The 23,850-nt window shown below is 36.4% G+C and overlaps 1 protein-coding gene and 1 pseudogene across 1 annotated transcript; both read left to right on the forward strand.

The window, feature by feature from the left end:
- The first annotated feature begins 2,717 nt into the window (after positions 1-2,717).
- LOC113097298 (uncharacterized) lies at positions 2,718-9,699 on the forward strand. Its single transcript, XM_026262537.1, has 3 exons — positions 2,718-3,437; positions 8,209-9,643; positions 9,679-9,699. Exons 2-3 carry the CDS (start codon positions 8,252-8,254, stop codon positions 9,697-9,699), a joined length of 1,413 nt encoding a protein of 470 aa, XP_026118322.1. The 5' UTR covers positions 2,718-3,437; positions 8,209-8,251.
- A 61-nt stretch (positions 9,700-9,760) lies between these two features.
- LOC113097299 (protein unc-13 homolog B-like) lies at positions 9,761-23,471 on the forward strand (annotated as a pseudogene).
- Positions 23,472-23,850: the final 379 nt, after the last annotated feature.

The raw sequence follows: 23,850 nt of genomic DNA on the forward strand, positions 1-23,850 counted from the left end.
TACATGCAGTCACTTTTGGAGCTGAAGCTGTGGGGTTTTTTCTTACATGATAAATTACTTTGTTTTAGTGGCTTATTCAATAACCACAATAATGATTATTTGGACATTGCTGTGCTTTGTTTTTATTCCAGTTTTTTCGTTTTTGTTAAATACTTTTTGTGCCTATAAATTTAGTTCTAATGCATTGTTCATGAAGGAAGGAAAATTGTGCATCATCTGTCCCTCTGATGACATTTTGCTAAGCATCATTTTAAGTTTATCAGAAGAATGACCTGATTGATGCACTGCATTGAAATTCTTTTAAACTTTTTCCTATATACCAAACATAAAGGCACACAAAAAGCCACATCAATATATGCTTCTTTGTTTTTTTTCTTTGTGAAACTAAGGACAGAATATATTTATTTATGTTCCAGATCAGACAGACATTAATATCCTTCAGACTTCAAATCACTATGCCCATTACAATAGTCATCCTCAGAGCTGGAAAACCCTAGAGAGACGGAAGTGAGAAGATGTGTCAAAGAAAATCAAAGTGATAGAGAATAGCGAATGAATTGGATAAGGAAGAGTTTCTGACTCGGAGTAGTGAGTATGCACAGAATACTAACTGGAAGGAATCAAAGGCATGTAGGATGACATTGGCTGAAAGTCACCAAAGAAATTCACCCCCTCCAATCGCACCTCAGCTTCCTTTTCCTGCTGATTTCCCAACAGCATCCACAGAAACTGTGATAACACAGTGACAGTCTATACTTCTCCAGTGTTGTCTCCCTAATCAGAAGATCAAAGAGAAAATGCCAAGAGGGAGTGCGGATGTGAAACGGAGAATGGTATGCTTGTGCTTTCGGTTGATGGAGCATCGATCAGGCAGTACAGAGCATTGTGGAGAAAAATAAAAACTAAAAAATGATACATTACATCTGTCGTCTGTGGTTAAAGGGGTCATATGATGTGATTTTCAAGTTTTCCTGTCTCTTTGGAGTGATACAAGCTGTTCGTGAATAGTTAAGATCCCTAAAGTTGCAAAGACTAAAGTCTCAAACCCAACGAGATATTCTTTATAAAAGTTAAGACTTGTCCATGCTCCCCTAAAACGGCTCATTTAAACATGCCCCCACGTCTACGTCACGATGTGGGAAGATTTGTATAACACAGCCCAAATGTTCACGCAAAGAAAAAATGTGTAATTTTTATTCAAAAAACTTTATTTTGCTGCTGGCGCCATGTCACGCTGTTTCGTTGTGAAAGCAGAAATACTTTGTATGGCCTTCCAAAAGAGGACACAACTACAAATCAGTGGTTAAGTTGTATTTACAACACTGTTCGAACAGTTAAACAACCCAAATGTTTAGATGTGTGCAACACATTTTATGGAGGACTGTTTCCTGAACATTGGAAAGAAGATTATAATGCCGCTTTTCTGACTCACAGTCTGTAAGTACGTTTTCATACGTAAAGGATTTGCCACTGATGATTCAAACACCAGTTCTGAGCAGTGTAGAGTAGCACTTGTTGTTTATCGTGTCTCCCATCACAAATACAGACATGGGTTTATGTTTATGCAGCATGATGCAATGCGTAAAACTCAGAATCAGTCATTACAATCCGTAATTATGTCCCCACTGGATGTAACAAATGGCTCATTTGTAATGGATTTTATTGTTTGTTTTTTCATGCTGGGGTTTTCTGACCGGGACATGAATCACAGTATGACAAGGGGCGTAACGTTTCCGTCACACGCTTGTGGCATTCAGCCAATCACAAAGCACCGTTGTTGTTGTTTTACCTTTACACAGCATAAACACATTTCATTACACCAAATACACCAAATAATGTTCTTTTTAGCAACATCAAATGAACCCTTTACTAAATAGTGTAAATATTTGAATCCTTATTTTTCTATAATGTGGGATAATGTGCATACAATCAACCATTATCAATTAAATAGACACTTTCAGGGACATAAATGTTCCTCTGACTCATGTTGGGGTCCTGATCACTCACTATTTTGTGATAATTAATATAGTAGTTGGGGGCCCGAGGTCCACTAGGGCCTCAGTAATCTTCCAAAATGGCTTCAAAATGATTTAAAATAATTTTCATTATTTAAATAATTGACCAATTCATATTAGTTATTGCTAAATGTGCACAAGATATTTATCGTACCCTTTTTTAACTGTAAAGAAAAAAATAAACTTTACACGTTTATCATTCATGTTGTAAATGTCTGTACTAACCTCTCACTTTTATAGTTTTCCTCATTGTGGTGTGCGTACTGCCTTGATTAAACAAAATTGGCAGATTTTTTTATTAGTCCCCTCAAGTCTTGTCAGCAGATATAAAACCATTGTGTTGCCAAATGATGTGCTGTTGTTGTTTTTAACTTGTACTCATGTATCCATTAGTTCACTCAAAAATGACAGTTCTCATCATTTACTGAACCTCATGCGGTTTAAAACCTGTATGACTTTCTTTATTCCATGGAACTTTTTATTTATTTTATTTTTTTTTTCGAGCACAACATTATAACCAAAAACAACATTATAACCCACAGACTTATGTTCTCATGATCAACTGAAGATGAAAAAAAAACATTCAGGTTTGGAACAACATGAAGGTGGATAAATAATGTCAGGTTTGTTTGTGGATGAACTAATCCCTGAAGCAATTCATCTGTCAAAAATTACATGAAAAAAAACTTGCTGCGCTCATGATGCAACTCATCTAGCACTTTGGACACAGCGATGAGATGATGTCATAGTGAGAGGAAGAAGAGTTGTAGGAGAGATGTGGAGTGTGTGCAAGCCTCCGCAAGGGGGAGGAAGAGAGAGAGAAACAGATGGATGGAGAAGTGAAGAGTGAATAAGGCAGAAGTGTGAGGGAGAGCGAGAGAACGAGAGAGAGAGAGAAGGAGAATGGGTGAAAGTGTGTGAACACTCACACACAGCCGAGGGTGGATGTGTTCTTAGCAACAAGCCCGAGGAGTGTAGGAGGAAGAGACGGGAGAATCAGAGATAGAGGAGTGGAACACTGACACAAATGTGTGTGAAGGAGCAGGAATAAGAATTACGCGTATATTTGAATGAATTATAGTTCGTCAATAATTGAAATGAGAAGATTGCATTGAGGAGCTTGCCAGGACTACATAGACTTTAACTTGTGCTATAATAGAGAACATAAGGAACTGACATTGATTTCTTTTTAAGGTTAATTTATTGGATTATTGTGGAAGCTCTCTGGAGCTTTGGATAAAAGCTAAATCTGTCGTTTTCACTCTATTTTTGACATTTATTTTATCTTTGGACTTGAACCAGTCCCTTTCTACATTTGAATCACAATGTGGAGCTCTTTTTATAATTCGACTCTGTTGGAAAATTCTCACTATATTTTTCATATAGACATGTGGTTTAACTGATCTGTGCAGCTTCAACGTGGTAAGTTGGATTTTTTTTTTTTTTTTTTACTAAATATTTTTCGATAATAATTTCTGTTAGTATTTAGAGAACTTATCTTATTGCAAGCTTTTACAAAATTATTTTAGAAAAGGATTTGCTTTATTTTCTGTATTTTGTTGCACTATGTATTGGTTAATATTATTAAGGAAATCTATTTGTGTATGATTTCTTCAAGTACTCTATTCACTGTATATAGGTTTATGCAATTGAAACATAAACAGGACTAATCTAATCATCTGAATACTTTCCTCTCTTATCTAAGGTGTCATGCATCCACTGATATAAGTTTGAGTGTAATCGTGTTGGTTAGTGGTACTTTATTGTAATTTAGTGCATGTTCAGTAATATAGATATTGGAGCTGGCTGGTTATCTCACTCTTATTTTCATTTAGTTGCAGTTACTGTGAAGTCAACAGGTTGTTGTTCCATTGTTATGATTGCGTTTCATTTTGAATGTGTGGCAGATTTAATATTTACTTAGTTTGCATGCAAAAAAGTAGCCAAGTTCAATTCAAAGGTCGTGCTGTGCTGTAGGTATTGTTCTTCAATCTTGACCCTCAATGCATTTCTGGTCTTTTATTCTTGAATAAGAAAAAAACACACAAAAAAATATTCTTGTCTTCCACACAACCTGTTGTTTTTAAAAGTTCTTTTCTTTTTGTTCTTATTTGCTTTGGATGTTTGAAGCAACATTTAGACACAGCATGATCAATGAAATGATCAATATCTGAAAATATGTAGCAGATTGCAGTGAAGAATAGATCTTCTACGAACATTGTTTAGACTGTGTGCTATTGCTTTTGCTTTGGTAGATGAATGTCTAGTCATTTCACTTGACTGTCTGGATACAATTATTGTGAAAAAGAGAATGGGACATGGGTCAGTATGAGAGAAAGTGAAATAGATTGGCACAGCAATTTTCTATAATTGATCATCAACTTATTGTGCCTTTGCTTGCCGTATAGTTAGAATCATTTTCTATTTTAAGTAAGATGTAATATTTTCACAATTATAATTTCTGGCATACAGATTTGAGTCTTCTATGTGTGTACTATAGAAAGTGTGTCTTCTGTATGTAGCAAGGTCACACTGTCTGGTAGTGTCAGCAAAGACACGTGTTTGAACCAAATCTAAAGCCCAGTGAAAGGCAAGATTCATTAAAAACCCTGGCATTCATCACATTGTGTAGACAATTACATGCTTCACTTGTAATATGGTACTGTATATGAAAGATGTGAGAAGTGGTGTGCAAAGCTGTGAGCTCTGAAAGAGGCATTGGCAATTAAAATTCCAATTAATAATCAGTCACGAAGAAGCTATTTATTTGATCCTTCTATTGCATTATAAAAAACATTTTCTTTATTTTTTTGACAATAAAATGGTTAATACGTGTTGCTGACCATTAATCAATTATATTTATTTAATGCACTTTTTGACTTTGGATCACTGCACTCATGAAGAAAAAAAACATTATACACACACACACACACACACACACACACACACACACACACACACACATAGTATATAGTATATATAGTATATAATAAATAAAGCCAGTGCTCCACACTGATCTCATCATCATCAGTCTTTCTGGAATAACATGAAGAAACAGAACAAACTGAGACAGACTCAATCCAGAAGCACTGTGGCAATGTCTCCAAAACGCTTCAAGGAACCTGCAAAGCTACAGTACTGTGGAAAGTTTTAGGCACTTGAGTAAAAATGCTCTAAAGTGAGGATGCCTTCAAAAATAATGCCATAAATATATTTTATGAATTAACTTCTATTAACTTAACTAAATTAAATCAACATTTGGTGTGACCACACTATGCATTAAAAAAAAAAGCTTTTGCCCTTGGTGCATGAGTGCATTGTCTTTCAGGTAACATTGCAGGTAAGTTTCTTGAAGTGTCTTGGAGACATTACCACAGTTCTTCTGGATTGAGTCCGTCTCAGTTTGTTCTGTTTCTTCATGTCATTCCAGAAAGACTGATGATGGTGAGATCAGATCTCTGTGTGGAGCACTGGCTGCTGGCTGACTCCCTGTGCAAACAAAATTCTCACTGGATTACATTTAATGGCAAAAATAATGTTTGGAAATGTAAACTGATATTTACTCCTAACACACTACAGCAAAAGATAGAAATAACTGACTTAAAACCATTTTTTGTTGGTGAAAATACTAGTGGCTGAAGACTTTTGCACAGTAATGGAATTTTTTATAATTATTATTAATCTTTTTTTTTTTTTTTTGCACCCAGTAAACTCATTTTAAAAGTCAATTTATTTGTATTTAATGAAAATTGCTTAATGTGTGTTGCCAAGGAGAAATGCTGTTATTTTTATTAATTGGTTTTTGATTTCGGTAAAAAGATCTGTTTTGTCCAGGAAAAGGGGATGAAATATTGGAATCACTGGAATTGAATTTTTGGACTTATAATGTCTGTAGTAGAGGCATAGTAATGTGTATCATCTTCCGGACAGCTGTAGGGCTGGGTGAAAGACTGAAATTTTAGCTACCCTAAGTGAAACGTTCCTCAAGCACTCAGTGTCACAGACGCCTCGCTTTGCCTGGCACCTCATTTTTTTTTGGTCCCCTACCTTCCTGTCTCAATGTCTCACTGAGGTGAATGTGCTCCATGTTCAAAAGCTGGTGTTGTGGGTGGTAGTGTGTTTACCCTCTGCTTTCTCCTTCCAGCATCCCCTACGCCTCTGCTTGTTCTGTGCCTTTGTCTTCCACACCTTTAGGTAGACAGAAAACGCATGCCTTGAAGATGGGCAAAACACATAGATGCAGAAATGGTGTTACCTTTAGCCCTTGTGCTTCAGTGATCTCAAAAAGCCACATTAGTGTGCTTCTCACTGTGCTTGTGGATCACTCACCCCTGAATGCCCTTACCTACAGTGAATGACAGATAGAGAGAGTGTGGAAAAGACTAGGTGAAAAGGCGAGACCGTGAGGCATGCAAGCAAACTAGTGAAGCGTAAGACTGTGTAAACAAAATGTGGCATAAAAATGTTTGGCTTTTGAGAACTCGCATCCAGTTGTTTCTAGTTAGACAAGTGTGAGTGTACGATCGAGACAGGAGATGCAGAAGGACTTAAGGTTTCATCACATATGAGAGATATAACACTTCCGCCACAACTCTCACACCATTTATAACACTGTGGTTTAACCACACCATAACTCATCTTCTCTTAGCCTCACTGTCCAATCGAACACTACCTCAGAGAGACATACTCGACCGTGTACTTATTTGGGAGAGACTGCTAAAATATGCAGTTGGTGTCTGTCAAAAAATATATGCAGCATGCAGACTCCCAGAACAAGGGTGTCAAAATAAGATAAGCAGAATAACTCTGACTCTATTTTGGGTTATACCTGCTTAACATCCATGGGTCGATTAGTAATTCCTGATTGCCTGCATGTATAACTTGTCTTAAGTTGATGCTTGGGAGTAGATAACAGTACAAGAAACATAGATGGAATAAAACATAGAAGAGTGAGTTTTATGCAGGTAACTCCCATCTTAGAATATAGATAGATATCTCTCTATAGAGACCCTGACTGCAGGTATAGCACATGGTTTCCATGGCTACTCATCCAATGTCACATGATTTTGCACAAACATGTGACATTTTCTCTGGTTAATTGACTCTCCACAAGGAGTCGATGAGCCAGCATGCATCTTCAGCTCTCCCAAGATTCCAGTTATTTTTATACACTGATCTCCGAAAGTGAATGAAATGTTCCTGAGTCTGTTTTTGCAGATTTTCCATGACAAAATTGTATCTTGCTGTATTTCGTACTTTAGTATGCATGAAGAATGAGTTAGGCATAGCAAATAGTATATTGCACCAAGATATACAAAATGAATAGCCTTTTGTGGTTTTAATGCAGCTCTCTTGAAGGGAAACATTATTTTGATTGATTTATGCAATAGAATTTGTATATCATATAATGTAATGTCAGGGCTGTGTTACTATATTACTTTACTGTTGCACTGAGATGCCATGGATTTAAGTGAATGTTCTTAAAAGGTCTTTAGTTTATCTTTTGCTCTCCTTATCTGTTGTATGTTTTCTCTTTAGCAGATAAGCAAAGCCAAAAGTGCTGTTTTGTATATTACTGCTGGAATGCTAGTATTATGTTACTTTGTCCTTTCACTTTTATACATTTTGTTTGATGGATTGATTTATTTAGATATGTGTTTGCATCACTAATTTTCAAATTATTTATATGAATCTTTGTGTGTGGTAGATTTTAGTTCTTGCGAGATAAAAACAAAGGGATAATGTTCAATGTGTTTTTGAGGAGAAAATGCTAGTCAGCCTGATAGAGCTGCCCATAAGCTCGCATAAATATAATTGGGGCACATTTCAACATAATTCAAATAAATTTTACCCCTGTCAATGGTATTTTGGACCAGGTCATGTGAAAATTAATAATTAGACACTTTCAGTGTGTTTTAAACTGCGCTTTGGGTGAGTTAGAACATATGCAGATGATCAATTCTCTGTGTTGTTGTTTACTTTGTGTTGCTGAAAATACATGACAAAACCTTGATAAGGGAGGAAATTAACTGTATACAAAATTGAAGGTCTAGATCAAATGCATATTCAGTCATTTACTTGACAAAATCAGTAAATTTTTGCTGGTGTGATGCTTCGAGATGTACTTTCCCCTCATAGTCGTGGATTTAGCCCTACTTAAATCAACCCGATAATCTCTCACTTATATCATCAGATGCTGTATTTCAAGCCTGAGTAATGTGATTCAGCTCTACAGCATGGAAGAAGGGAGGAAAACGATGTTCTCCCGCAACCGCTGCAATGGACAGGATGGCACAGGTGTCCCTCAATATCCCCGACCCAAAAAGAAAACTTCAGCGCCAAAGAGAAGGCAGCCTAATCCCAAAGTTGCTCTGGTGTTGCGTGGGAAAATTCATCGTTTCTTGCAGGGATCTGCAGATCATTCTGTCCAGCCTTCAGGTCTTTACTGTGCTGGAATTGAAGAAGAGGATGAAGAGGGGGAAGAGGATGTTGAAAAGCTGCAGAGCTACTACAGGAGAGGATTAGCTTCAGCAGAGGTCTGCTGCTCACCTCAGGTGCCAAATGGACATGGGCTGGGAGTGGTTTCTGGGGCAGCTTGTGTTGGGGAAGTGGAGCTAAATCGAGAAGGAGGCATCAGAATTCCTTGCACTTTGCAGCACAACAGTAATTCTACAGTAGCTCAAAACCAAATGACCCAAGATGTAAATGGGACTACGCTTTTGTCTGGTAGAGGACTTGATGGTGAGCCTGAAAGACAGACGGAGACTTTGCTGTGCAGGTTAAATATGGCGATGCTGGATGAAGTTGTGGAGGGGAATAATGAAGACTATAAAGAGGAAGAATCAAGTGCTATCGTTGAGCACATTCTGAAGGAATTGAGAGGGATCAATAAAATTCAAGAGGAGATTTCAGACTTGAGGGAGTACCTGTCATCTGTTCATGGCTCTGTCGAGGAGGTCTCTAGCTGTGTAGATGCTGTCCTAATGGAGATCGAATGCATGCGTTCTGGAAACAAATCTGGTGTCAATACTTGGCCAGGAGCAATGAGTGGCACTGAGGGTCACTCCCTCCATACACACAAATCAGATAACACTGTTAGTATAGGCTGCTACACTGTTGAATCCTCAAATAGCTGTGGTGATATACTCTCAGAATATCAAGTCGTAGATGGGAAGCACAAAGAGGCACCAAGGCAGTCAGCTTTCACTAGTGTTGAGACTTCAAACCACAATGAACATCATCCTTTTATACAAGAAGCATCTAATCAAAGGTCTGATGTATCTCAAGGTGCAAGGAGAAGGAAGCTTAGCTTCGGTTACCTTGAGCGCCAGGATGGACAGGACTGTCCGAGCACCAGTTCTCTGTCTTCGGGTCAGAGTTCCAAGTCTGAATCTGATCCAGAAAAACCCAACTTTGGACATGGCAAAGCAGGGGGTGAAAGTCAGACCTGGAACCCAGTGGCTTTAAAACATAGTGGGAGCGGAGATATCTGTTGGAGCGAAGATGATTCTTGCTCCAGACAAGGCAGTTTTGAAGAGGTAGAGTGCTGCATGGGTGAAGTGAGCAGCTGGGACCCATCAAGAGCTGTAAGTACTTGTAAGATGGGCACCTCGGATCAAATTTCCATAGTATCTGGACACTACAACTCTCCTGTTAGCAATAGAGGAGATTGGAAGCTGTATGATGCAGAAATGCTGCCTGAAGAACCTGGTTTTGGCTGCCACAATTGCAATGCACATGTTAAATGTCCTCAGAGCTCTGTTGATCAGAATTGTGCATCATCTTGTGAAAATTGTGTAGTTCCATTTAAAAGCAAGTCAACAGAAAGTGTGATTGTTGAGCCATCCAGAAACCTTCTATATGAAGGTACATCACTCTGTAATCAAAATGTCCCTGACTGGAAGCCAGGCTCTGCTGATGACAGTAATGTGACGTTTAATGTGAAAAAGTTTGGTAGAGCAGTTCTTGATTTCAAAACTGCCTTGCGAGGAGCTCTGAAGAAGATGGATGGAGCTACTGCTACTACGCCTGGTGAAAGGGTCGAAGTCCATACACAGATCTCCCCATGTGAGGAACCACAAGGAATGGTAAATACTGAGACACCAAATTTAGACATGCCTCAAACAGAGATGGAGACTACACAAATAGAAACAAATTATTCTGAGCAGCCTCAAGCCATCGTTACAGAAAAAGGTTTCATAGAGATACCTCAATGCATCTCCACCAAAGGAAAACCTGAATTGCCTGAACATTCAGAACATCCTAATTCTCCAGGGTTGGACTCATCCACCAGTAATGCATCAGATGCTACATCTGGACATCCAACCAATGCTCCGTTACCACAGTGTTTCTCTACAGACATTATCCCAGACTCTTTTTCTCCTGAGAATCTAGCAGTAGAAGAGGAGCAAAGAACACTGGCAGGGGAAACGCAGCCTCCCACCGAGTCCTCTACAGAAGGAAGTAGTGAAGCAGAGCTTAGTCAGCGGGATGCACGTCGTCTGAAGTGCCTCAGAAGTTTCCAGCAGATCCTAAGGGAGAAGAGAGAGTCCAGAAGACAACTCAGTATAGGGACCATGTCAACATTTTCTGAAGATGATTTGAACCCAGGTATATTGAGTTTGGAGGCTCTAAACATCTCCTTCATTGTCACGTGTTAGAAGTTCTTCTGACGTTTCAAATTTTCAGTGTTAGTTAATTTCTGTGAAGTCAATCTTCTGAAATGTATGTCAGGAATTGAAAATAAATCATTCTGGTGGCTATGCACATCAAATGTGACTCACAAATAACATTTAAACACTTGTTTAGCTATAAAATATCTGATTTCATCAGGAACGTAGCCAGTGGGTGTTTGGTCCTTTCCTGCAGATATATTACCAAGCGTCCTGCTGGGTGTTAAACTAATCTGGTTCCCCAGGCTCAAACAAACTAATTACACTCATCAAATTGAAATTAAAACAAATCAAACATGAAAGTAGAGTGCAGTGAAAATTTAGGAGCCATTATAAATGAATAATACATCTTAGTGAAACTTTTATGAACTGTCTTGATTAATTGTGAAATCCCAACACTTATGCAGTTCATGTTCATCCGCAGATGTACTGTAAATATGTTCTTGAACAACAAGTTTAATTGCTTTATGTCTATTTAAAGAGTGTTGTCTAGTTCTGGTTAAAATGGTGTGATAGCCTGTTGTGCTATTTATTGTTATTTTCAGATGGAAGCCAGGATGAAGATCAGGTTATATATTTTTCACATGGTTTAAAAAGTGCCTTGGTGTTTTATGTTCGCACTGCTAGAGATAAATGATGCTGTTTGAAGGTCTCTAGTGTGCATGGTGCTAACAGGCTTCCTTGATTTGGGTTTCCTGCATTGTGTTGAGTTACTTGTGTCTGTTTTATTTCGTTGTTTAAATCATGCCTTGTTCTCATGGCTTGTACTCTATGCTGCATTGTAAACATTACACACATTTTCAGTCTGTGTTATTGATTGTGGCTCATTAAAGTATCCCTCCCGGTTATACCGTATAAAATAGAAACTGTGATGGCAGATTCATTTTAAGGCCTAGGGTTGCTGAGTCAGAGTTTTATAGCTATGATTTTTTTGTTTTGAGGGGTTTGGCATTACAAATGATCTTGCATTGGGAGGTTATTGATTTTGTTGCAATTACATTAACAATTAATCTCTTTTGGAGTAAGAAATGCTTCATTTAGTGCACAGCCTGTTGCCAAATGATGAGTTATGATGATGAGATAACATGGTCTGTGTTTTGACAGCACGGAGGTGGCATAAATGCTACTTCAATTATTTGTCCTAATTATATAGTTAACAAAAATATTCTAAATATAAAAACTTGTTTATTCTAGTTATATATATATATATATATATATATATATATATATATATATATATATATATAATTGCTTCTTTGAAAGATAGGCCTTTATCTTTCTGCATTCACATCAAAAGCAAAAATAATTTTCTCTTGTTAGACTTAGGTCTTGAAAGTAAATTAAATTGTGATTTTCTGACAGGAAGTTACATTAGAGAATTCTGAGCCTTTGCATGTTTAATCTTGCCTTGACTGGAATTGTTCTCGTGACTGGATCATTCTGCTTGTATATTCATGAATATAGTGAAATTCAATCAACCAAATGGCAGGGCTTTCTCTATTCCTCTTTCTCCTTATTTTCCATTACGTGCTGTTTTTGTTGTCTATATGAAGTTTTAACATTTAATATTTGTTTTAATGCATCACAACTTGATCATCCTCTCAACAGAATATCAATGGAGACTATAACAAACATCCGTGGGCCAAAGCTGGGTATGATCTCTTACTCATTCACTTTCACCGTTTTTGAACAATGTTGTTGTTTAGCAGTTTTTTTATTTATTCTGGAATATCCATATAAATATCTTTAGGGGAGGAGGAATATTTGGCATTGATAGCATGCCTGACCTTAGGAAGAAGAAGCCTATCCCCTTGGTTAGCGATGTGGTGAGTGATTTTGATTTGTTATTTTTTTCATATTGTTCCATATTGAAATGCAACATTTTCACATTTTTGGTAATATTTCCAATTATTTTCAGTTGTAATCTAAATCTTTCCAATATAACTAAAAGTTTAGCTGAAATATGATCTGATCTTTTGTCATATTTTTTTTCCTAATGCTTTGCTTTCCTTCATTACCAGGCCATGGTAAGTAAATCTTTCTATTAGTGAATGCTTTGTAAAGATTTTTTTAAGGTCTAAATTATTTAAGCTATAATACGCGTCCTAAAAAGACACGATGTTAGAAGATTCCAGTGACAAGCATTTTTTCCGTCCACACTAAAGACAAAAGTGCTGTAATTTTTTCACGCAAAAAATATAATATATATTGTACAGATGTAGTTTATATGTCAAAAATGATTGGTCCTCAGTGTGTGATACCATCATCTTTTGGTCTGCTGCTCTATTCTGGTGTGATTGCAGAGCAGTAATAATATATCACCAATGAATAACCGTATGACATCCTGTCTCAGAAGGGTTTGATATTACAAGTGGTCTGTTTTTGTTTAAAATGGATTTTGGTGTAATTGGTGTAATACGTGTAATTTTCCAGCAATCTTGTAGTTGAATGTCTTCTCTACTCCCTTAAAGAAGGACATCTTATGTGACTAAATGCATTAAAAACCAGACAAGTGTGCATACGATTGAGAAGCAGAGCTTTATTTGAAGTGCTCATCTTCTCCTCCAGTTTACTGACATGCCCATGAGTCAGAAACTTGCACAACAGTTTTCATGCCAGCAAGCACTTCTTTTTATATAAAAGTTGTTTTAAGCTGAATATAAACAAAGGTTATTGCACAAATCGATTCTGAAAGGTCACTCGCTGAATTCGGTGGTTAAATATTTCTGTGTAATCAAACCTGGACACTAATGTTGCCCAATTTAATGTTGACGTGTACATATAAAAAACATTTTATCATTAGAATTTAAATATTTGCATAATATTAATATTAACATGCATAGAAGTTAGGAAGAGTAACATTATTCAGCAGTGCATTATCCAACAATAATATATTCCATAATAGTGGTGTTTATTGATTAATAAACATTGCTTTAACATTTCCAATATGTTACCCATAATTAGAGTGATAAACATTATCATATGTTTTATCCTTCATTATTTTGTCAAAATTGTAATATTTTTTGTTAATAATTATTAAGATGTGCCATCCAAATGATATACAAGGGATAAAATACTTATTTTTTCTTATTTTGTTTTTCGCCTAGCAATGTAATATCGATCCTTGTACAGTAGTTAGCTTTCAGGCATTTTTCTCCATCGACTGAACCTTAACCATGACCTGCCAGCCCCGTCACTCACCCTGTACCACAATTGACTTGCTGAGTGATTGGGGGCTCAAGAAAAGAAAAAGCCAAGCCATTAGCATGTTTTGAATCACTGTCATTAGCTAAGAGAGGCTAAATTATACTCTTATCTCTGTTCTCATGGAAAATCAATCTTTGGCGCATTGGGTCTGCCTTTAGCTATGTAACAATCACTGAGAGTTCAGCATGATGTATCAACAGTTTATCTAGGCTGGGTTTTGTATGTGTTGTTGGTACTATACTTATTATTTACAAAGTTAACTATGAAATGCTAAAAGCCATTTAATTAGACCTGGTGCCATTAATGGCAGAACAGTGCTTAGCATATTAACGGGAATGTAGTAGAAACACACATAGAACAACATTTTCCAGGTGTTTAAGGAAACTTAAAGGACAACTTTTGCTAAACCCACTGGGAGAGCATAAAATGGTATAATGAGTGCTACAATTACTGATTGTTAATAAATAGGCTCATGTTCATATTCAACCTTTGCTCCCCTCTCAGTCTCTTGTGCAGTCCAGGAAAGCAGGGATCTCTCATGCATTAGCTGCACGCTCTTCACTGAAGGACGAAGAACTGGTAGGAGATGCAACAAACACAAACATCTGTTTTCTTTCTGCTTCTCACTTTATCAAGCTGTTTGTGTTATAACAAGACTAGCGACAGAGCTTTTGTCCTGCATTGTGAAATACATTTGAGAGAAACAGATCATCAAAAAAAAGTCTAGATGCAATGCATGACTTGGTTCTATCATTGTTGATTGGGATAAATGGAAAATTATTGGAAAAGCCCAGTTGAACAGTTCACAATATGCATTTTAAAAACAGCCTGACATTCATGGAACTGCAAAAAGGAACAACAACAAAATAAGTTTCTACTCACTGGAAAGCCATGATTAACATCATTGAATACCATTTGGTCACATGTATTGTAACCAGTAACCATGTGACAGTTTGGTAATAATGATCTTATTTGTGTCAAATGTCTTCATTAAAAAGTACTCACCAGGAAAATATATCATTTTTAACAAATTAAAAGAACGAATGATGTCTTTTAGCAGACTTTCAAAGTAATATACAGAAGCAGACCAATCATGAGTAAACAAATTGTGTAACATTTTTACGTTTAAAGATGTTTTTTGTCATTTTTATAGCTTGACAGCATCTTTTTCATTTGATTTTTAATTTAAGTGTTTTTTGTTGCTTTTGTGTTGTAGAGATAATAGAGTAATTGTTGACATAATTCTAGTTAAAATGTCTTTTATCAAAATGTAAAGGTATCCTTCAAAATGCTTCTTTGGATTGATGAAAACTTTTTTTTTTAAATAGAAAAAGATGTATGCCACCTACACTTTATGTAGATGTGATGTGGCTCTCATTTGGTCATCAGTTTGACACCTGTGAGCCCACTTGGATAACTACACCTACATCATGAACCAGGACCAGAATTTAGAGTATCTTTGTACTCTTGCCTTTTTATGTACTTCTCAATGCTTCTGTCTATTTTCTGTTTGAACCATTCTTCACTACTTCATGATGTTTTATTTCAACACGTCCTACATGTGATCTGGGGTTTGTTTTAAAATGTCTTCTTCATGGTTGCATCTAGGGCCTGTTTATGGCAGAAACTGTTTTCAGTGTATTTTCTTCTCTCTGTAGAAGAATCACGTGTAACAAGAAGACCCTCCAGGCTCTGAATTTACCCTATTTTCTTGCACGACACCCCATAACTTTGAAGTGTGGACGGCCACCACGCCTACCTACTGCTACGAGTGTGAGGGTTTGTTGTGGGCATCGCGCGTGCAGGGCATGCGCTGCTCAGAGTGTGGAGTCAAATGCCACGAAAATGCCAGGAGCTTTCAACGCAGACTGTTTACAGAGTGAGTCATCAACCAAACACAGAAAAAAAAACAGCAACAGCAAAACAAATCTATATATGTATTCTTTCTTTAATCTTCATGCAACAATTACAGTAAGCTGTTTATTTAATTTCTTAGCAGTATCTGTTTATGAATGTTACATCTGTGCCATTGAAAAATGCTTTTTTAATGAAAGTTACCAACTCCGTGAGGAGAAAGCATGTAAAAATTTGTAAGAAATATTTAAGATTATGCACTATGCAATTCATGAAATATATGCCAAATATGCAAAAAGTGTATAGTATTTGTCATGTTTTGATTTCTTTTTTCATTGCATGTTTCATTTTGTGATTCAATTATGTCATTAAACACTTCTTTACGATTGCTAGGAGCTGCTGAGAAGAGCTCCAAAACCGGAGCAGAGGGACAGAACCCAGCACATCATATCAGCCATGAAGGACCGCATGAAGATCCGAGAGAGGAACAGGCCTGAAATATTTGAAATGATAAGGCTTGTGTTCAATATGACTAAACTGAACCATGGCTCAGCAGATGAAGGCCATCAAACAGACTGTGCTTGACGGAACATCAAAGTGGTCTGCCAAAATCTCCATCACGGGTACGGAAGCAGGGACAGCTGTTATTGCTCTCATACCTTTCTGTAAATCAAGGAAGGTTTTATAAATGCAGATTTCTAATAGAGCTTTTAATGATCATGCACTGTGCCAGCATTGGAATACATTTTCCCATACAAGAGTCCTGTTTGTTCATGTGTTTTTTCCAGTGGTGAGCGCTCAGGGCCTGCAGGCTAAAGACAGAAACTGGTTCCAGTGATCCGTATGTGACCGTTCAGGTTGGCAAGACTAAGAAGAGAACCAAACCATCTACGGTAACCTTAAACCCTGTGTGGGAGGAGACGTTCAATTCTGTGAGTCTTTTACAATATTTTTCTGTTCTCTTTGCTCTTTTGGAATCCTGTCCTTTTATCTGCTGTGTTCTTATTTGCATTTCTTTTTAATGTAATCAGGAAATCATTGCTTTAGGTGTTGTTATATGTCATCACTCTTGTCTCAGATATTTCTTCTAATGCTCTCGACGATTGTGACGATTATATCTTGTATCTCCGCTGTTGGTTGTAATATTGGTGAAGTAATCCACGCTTTGCAACAGTAGGCTACCATTGTTGTATATGTTTGTGCGCGCTTGCCTTTAAAATCGGCATGTACTGCCGCATGTCTACCTACCATACTGTGTACACGCATGACATCACGGTTTTCAAAGATTCCAGTATTGGTGTTGTTTACACGTTTTTCAAAAGTATGCTTTTTTCATTCCCCAAACACCATTTGGTTTAAATGAACAGGCAAAAAGCATAAAAAATTCCCGTTCTCGGCTGAAACATCGCATAAACGGCCCCTAAGAGAACAACAAATGATTTACAAAAAAATTATGAGGAAGATTTTAAAGGTGAATTTTGCACTAGTTTGTTAAAAAGTGTTATACCGGAAGAAAGTACTGCATTGCATTACATTTGACAAATAATCTTATATGGCTTAATACAACATATAAGAAGCAATAATCTTTCAAATAAACATGGTTAAGCAGTGTTGTAAGACACCCTTAACCATGTTAATATTGTGCCTTACCATTATTTAATAACCTGTTGTTTTATAAAAGCAATAGCATGTTTTCAAGGATAGTTTCAAGAATGTTGGTAACCAAACAGTTGCTGGCAGCCATTTACTTCCATAATAAACAAATAAAAAATACAATGGAAGTCAGTGGCTACAAACAACTTTTGATTGTTTGGTTAACAATAGAAGAAATAAATTCATTCAGGTTTGGAGCAATTGTAGATGAGTAAATGATGACATAAATGTATTTTTTGGGTGAACTATCCCTTTAAATTTTTTTTTTTTTTTTTAATGAAATAGATAATGCTTAGTTTATTGAATACATTTGTTTTTAATAAATATCACTGTAAAAAGTAAAAGTAATACAGTTAGGTTCATCAATATAACTACACTGTTTACATTTGTCAAAAATATAGCAACTTGTGTTAATAATGATTAGTTGTCAACTTTGTTGAAATCTCAGCTCTCTTTTATAAAGCAGCTGGGATTTGTTCACAAATTTACCTTCTCCTCCCTAGTGAGTGTCACAATTCATCTGACCGCATTAAACTGCGTGTGTGGGATGAAGATGACGATATAAAGTCTCGTGTGAAGCAGCGTCTGAAGAGAGAATCTGATGACTTTTTGGGTCAGAGCATAATTGAGGTCCGAACCCTCAGCGGAGAAATGGATGTCTGGTACAACCTCGGTAAGTTCCTCTGCTTATGCATGTGTCACATGTGTGGTGTTACTGATTTTTTGTTTAAATGAATGATCTTTTTTATTCTCTAGGGCTTTGAATGTACTGTAGCTCTCCTGATTTTAAGGCATGATGTCAATTTGTAGACAAACTTGAAGTCTATTTTGCTGTGGGTCCCCTCTGGAATTTTGAAAAGGTTTTATGTTTTGTTCCACAAAATAAATTACACAGTGTTACATGAATTTTTAAACCTTCATGTGCAAATTTTTTTCAATACTGAAAGCTGAAGTTGCTCCACAAGGGCTAAAGAAGAGCTTATTTTTCTCATAAATCTAAAAGTGATATTTGAAAAACCCATTAGAAATTCTCAAGGGAACTCATGACTAGACACTGGTAATTTTCTTAAAGGTTTTAGGACTATGAACTGAATGGCTCTATAGCATGCCACACAAGAAATGAAACCATCTGTCTGTCTAAGTGTTGCAGTTTCCGTGCATGTCATAAATTATCTATGCCTAAAATATTAAATGTGATTTGTAATAATATGTATATATTATTTTATTCTTAATGCTTTAATAAGCCTGGTCCCAAAAAAATCTTATAATGGAATGATTTGCATGAAATGCATTTAGATCAAAGATAAGATTGTGACTTGCATAATAAATTAAATATGTCGAACATTAGCACTGGATCTTTTACAGTCAGTCAGATGGTCTACAGCCACACGAGTGCATAATAATGTTACAGAAAGTATGGTTTCTAAAACAACACATTGTTTGTTTCTGATGGAAATACTCAGTATTAGTATTCATTTTAAAGATTTGATGTCTTTACATTTGTTTTCTCTTGAAAAAAAGTTAAATGTAACTGTATCTACTGCTATGCATGGATCAAGGGTCACCATTACGAGATGCGATAAATTGAAGAATTGTGTTTCGTATCAGATATGTAATGGCCATGTGTTATCTTAAACTTTTGCAGAAAAACGCACAGACAAGTCAGCGGTATCAGGGGCCATCAGACTGCAGATAAGTGTGGAAATTAAAGGGGAAGAGAAAGTGGCCCCTTATCATGTTCAGTACACATGTTTGCACGAGGTAAATACCTTCACACACCGCTTTGAATTCTTTTTAGATAACAAATGTCTGTGTACACTACAGTGCAAATAATGTGCAGTTACGGTTTTTAAAAGAATTTACTTTTATTCGGCGTGAATGCATTAAATTCAAATGTGACCATGATGATCTTCTATATTGTTTAAAAAAGATATGCTGTTTTTTGAACCTGTTCTTTGAAAAATGTATCATGGTTTCCAAGCAGCACAACTGTTTACAACATTGAAAATAATGCAAAATACTGAGCAGCAAATCAGTATATTAGAATGACTTCTGTAGGATCAGGTGACATTTACGACTGGAGTAATGACGCTGAAGATTCAGCTTTGCATCACAGGATTTAATGACGTTTTAAAATATAATAAAACACTTATTTTAAATTGCAATTATTTTGTACAATTTTAACTGAAATTTGCATCAAATAAATGCAGCCTGGGTGAGAATAAGGCTGTGGAAATATTACAAAATCTAACTCAAATCTGACCATATCTAATATATTAACTGTATGCCTGAAAGCAAAAAACACACAATCATTTCTATAGCAAAGGACATCACCGAGCCTCTTTCTCCCTCTCTTTTTTTGTAGAATATTTTTCACTTTGTGACAGACGTTGAAGGACAAGGTGTGGTGAAGTTGCCCACGGCACGAGGAGATGATGCCTGGAAGGTCTACTTTGATGAGCTTGCTCAGGATATTGTAGACGAATTTGCCATGCGCTACGGAATAGAATCCATCTATCAGGCCATGACGTAAGCCCTGGAGCATTTCTTCTGTATCCTGACAGTCCTTTGTTAATAGGAATTATCTGCTTGTAGCATTGTGTAACCACATCAGTAATCAGTTAGTTAGAACTATTAATCCTATTCAACACATTAAACCTGATTATGTGTTTATGAATGTAGTAATTACTCACCTCATGTTGTTCCAAACACGTAAGACCTTTGTTCATCTTCAAAACACACATTAAGATATTTTTGATGAAATCCGAGAGCTTTCTGACCCTGCATAGACAGCATCGCAATACTAAGTAATAATAGTAATGTCACTTTATTCAAATAATAAAAGCATGCTCCGTTTCTTCCTGGATGTCTGTGTCTCTCCACCTGTAGGCATTTTGCATGTCTTTCCTATAAATACATGCTGTCTGGTATTCCTGCGGTAATGAGCACACTCCTGGCCAACATCAACGCATTCTACGCTCATCCCACCTCAGTCACCAACGTCTCCGCCTGTGACCGCTTCACTGCCTCCAACTTTGGGGTAATGCAAAAACAACTGTGTTTTTGTATATATATATATGTGCAAACATGTAAAAAGAAATTAATTATTTTATTCAATAAGCATGCATAAAGTGACAGTAAAGAAACATGTTGTCATGAAAGATTTCCATTTGAAATAATTGTTAAAATAAATTATTTTCAACTTTGTATTCATGGAAGCATCTTGGAAAAATGTGTCACCATTTCCACAAAAATATTAGGTGTCAATGTTTCCAGCATTGGTAATATAATAAATGTGTCTTGAGCACCAAATCGGGACATCAGAATGATTTCAGAGGCATCATGTGACCCTGAAGACTGGAGTCATGGCCACTGAAACCACAGGAATGGATTAATTAATAATAATATATTCAAGTAGACACAATATTTATAGTCAAATATATTAAAACAGTTATTTTAAATAGCAATGTTCTTCTAAAATATTTTGTAATATTTAATAATTTAATATTAATTATTAAATTATTATTAATTTAATAATAAAAATTATAAAAATTTTATCAAACCTAAACTTTTGAATAGTAGTCTGAGCTGCTGAGTAGTTTAATGATACTGATGTGTAGTGTAATGATATAATCTGGAAAATCTTTCTTGAACATGCAAACACAGAAAAGCGATACATGCTTTTGGAATGTTGCTCAGCCAAATTCAAAACCGGAATTACCTGTTGTGTAAGATATAATGTCACATTCGATCACACAGTGATAGTGAGTTTGACTGTTATTATCAGAGTCACATAAAACCTTTGATCCTAAATGCACTGAGGCTCTCATACGACACAGATGAAGATGCTATCTTGCCAGCTCCTCCTATCAAAGCATAAATACAAACTCGCCCTTCTTCTGTAGGAGTGTTGCTAATACAAGGATTTTGAAAAGAGACAGCACGGTGAATAACTGAGAACTTCAGTGTCCCTGAACCTTTGAATCCCTTTTAGGTTGTCTCATTGCCATCAGATGGATTAATCCAAAAGCCAGTATGTTTTTGTTCATGTGTGTCCACGCTCTGTGTCCTTGGTTCAAGGTCTAGATCCCATTCAAAGTGAGACTGGTGTCAAAGAAACACATCTTGTGTTCTGACTCAATAACTAAACCATGCTTTGGCTTTCAAAATGCAGAAAGAAACAGCCAATCTTTTTTGTTTGCTAGATTTTATTCACCACTGACTCATTTTTCTCTCTGTTAATGCAGAAAGATCGCTTTGTTAGACTGCTGGATCAGCTCCATAACTCTCTCCGAATTGACCTGTCAACATACAGAGTAAGTATTCATCATGGTCTTTACCCGAACCTAATCTACAGACACAGTTTATGCACACTAGGATGCTGTGGTGTAAAATAAATTACAGCTTAGTTGGAAAATGACACACATTAAAAAATATTTTGCTGCTTACACGTGTTGTTATTTACCTTTTTGTCATCCCATTTTATTCTTTGTTGTCATACTGCATCTTAAATTTCTCAAGCTCTTCACTGAGACTGTTGTCTCCTTTGGAAACTTTTGACAAGGTTTTTATTAGGGGGAATTTATTTATTTATTTTAATACTGATAGATCTTTAGTCATCATTAAGTCATTAATCTTTAAAACATTTCATTATTATTTTATAATGGCCAGAATCAGAAAGAGATTTATTGCCAAGTATATTTGCACATACAAGGAATTTGTTTTGGTGACAGAAGCTTCCAGTACACAGAGAAACAACAACATACAGATAATAAAAAATAAAGATATGTGAGTACAATACACCTGTGTAGATATATATAAATGGACAAAATTTGTAAGTACAGGTGTTCTGTCCATCCATCCATCCCTTCTTCAAGCCACTTGTCCTCTGTAGGGTCACAGGGATGCTGGAGCCTTGGGCTATCATCTCGGGCAACATATTTTAATTTATTACTATAATTATTATTATTAATGATTTTTTTTTTATGGTTTAACATTGAAAGTGGGCAAATGGAAAAGAGTAAAACAATGCAATTTATGCATAATGGACATTTTTTGCAAAAATGTTGATTGTGTGTAACAAAGTGAAAAAAAAAAAAACAAACGTTAAATAAATTTTTTGTAAAATGTTTGTTTTATGCACAAATCATGATTTGCCAATCAGTTTTCATATGTACATATATTTGTTTATTTAGGAATCATGCATTTCATTTCAGAACAATGTTCATTATAATGCAGACTGAGATGCAGCCAGTTAGGTCATATAGATATATATGTTTTTCCACTGATTTTGAGAGTGCCTGGCATGTATACATGTTATAAAGATTTTTAGACTTGATCGGTAAACATAATGCGTGTGCATAGATAAGTGATGCATTGTTTGTTCTTCCTTAAGTATCCATTTTCCCTGTCATAATGTGCTTCTCACTCAAGCTTCCTGTGATCTTCTTTCTGTCTTTTTGATCTCCAGAATAATTTTCCAGCCAGCAGTAAACCACGTCTAGCAGATCTCAAATCCACTGTGGATTTGCTGACCAGCATTACATTCTTCAGACTGAAGGTAAAATAACGTACCTCTAAATCAGATCAAGCAATGGCATGCTGTAGCGACCTTCTTGTTGTTTTATAAAGGGATGTAGGTCGTATTTGTATTACATATATTGAGTGACGGATCCTATAGAGATGAGTAATTCAACTGTGTTTCATATATTCTTGAGTAAACGCTCTGTCGTTTCTGTCTGCCTGAGTTCATACCGTAGAAGAAGATAATAGAAGGTTTGAGATGAAGATTGATTTCTTTGTGCTGTAAGAGAGAGGCTTTTGTGCGGGCTTTCATAATGGAGATTAGTCACTATTGATTTGTTAGCGGGTGTTACATTGTTTTTTATATAGATGTATTCTTGTCTTCTCTGGTGCCCCCTGTGTCCAGGTTCTGGAGCTGCAGTCTCCCCCGCGTGCCGCCCATGTGGTCAGGGACTGTGTGAAAGCATGCCTCAACTCCACATATGAGTACATCTTTAACAACTGCCAGGAGCTGTACAACAGACAGTTCCAGCCGGCCGTGGAGCCTGTGAGTAAACACCACTGGCGTCATGCACAAGTGTATGTTTGTGTACACACAGATGGGATAGGTACGCTTGTGTTTGACAGTAAGTTTGGATATCTCTGTTTAGATGATGTCATTATCAAAGGTTGAATTTACTCAGGGGTAATGCCATCATTTCAAACTAGGACATCAGCCTGAAATTAATAATAGTTTCGAATTTATCTGTAACCATAGAGACCACATTTGTACATAAAGGTCAGGCCCATGAATCATCAGTACAATTCTGAGTTTCTTTCATAGACTTTTAAATCTTCTATCTGTCTCTTCTGTCTATCTAATCTGTCTATCTGTCCATCTGTCTATCTGTCTGTCTGTCTGTCTATCTGTCTCTCTCTCTATCTAA

The sequence above is a fragment of the Carassius auratus genome, unplaced genomic scaffold (genome assembly GCF_003368295.1).
Source record: "Carassius auratus strain Wakin unplaced genomic scaffold, ASM336829v1 scaf_tig00216177, whole genome shotgun sequence".
NCBI lineage: Eukaryota > Metazoa > Chordata > Actinopteri > Cypriniformes > Cyprinidae > Carassius > Carassius auratus.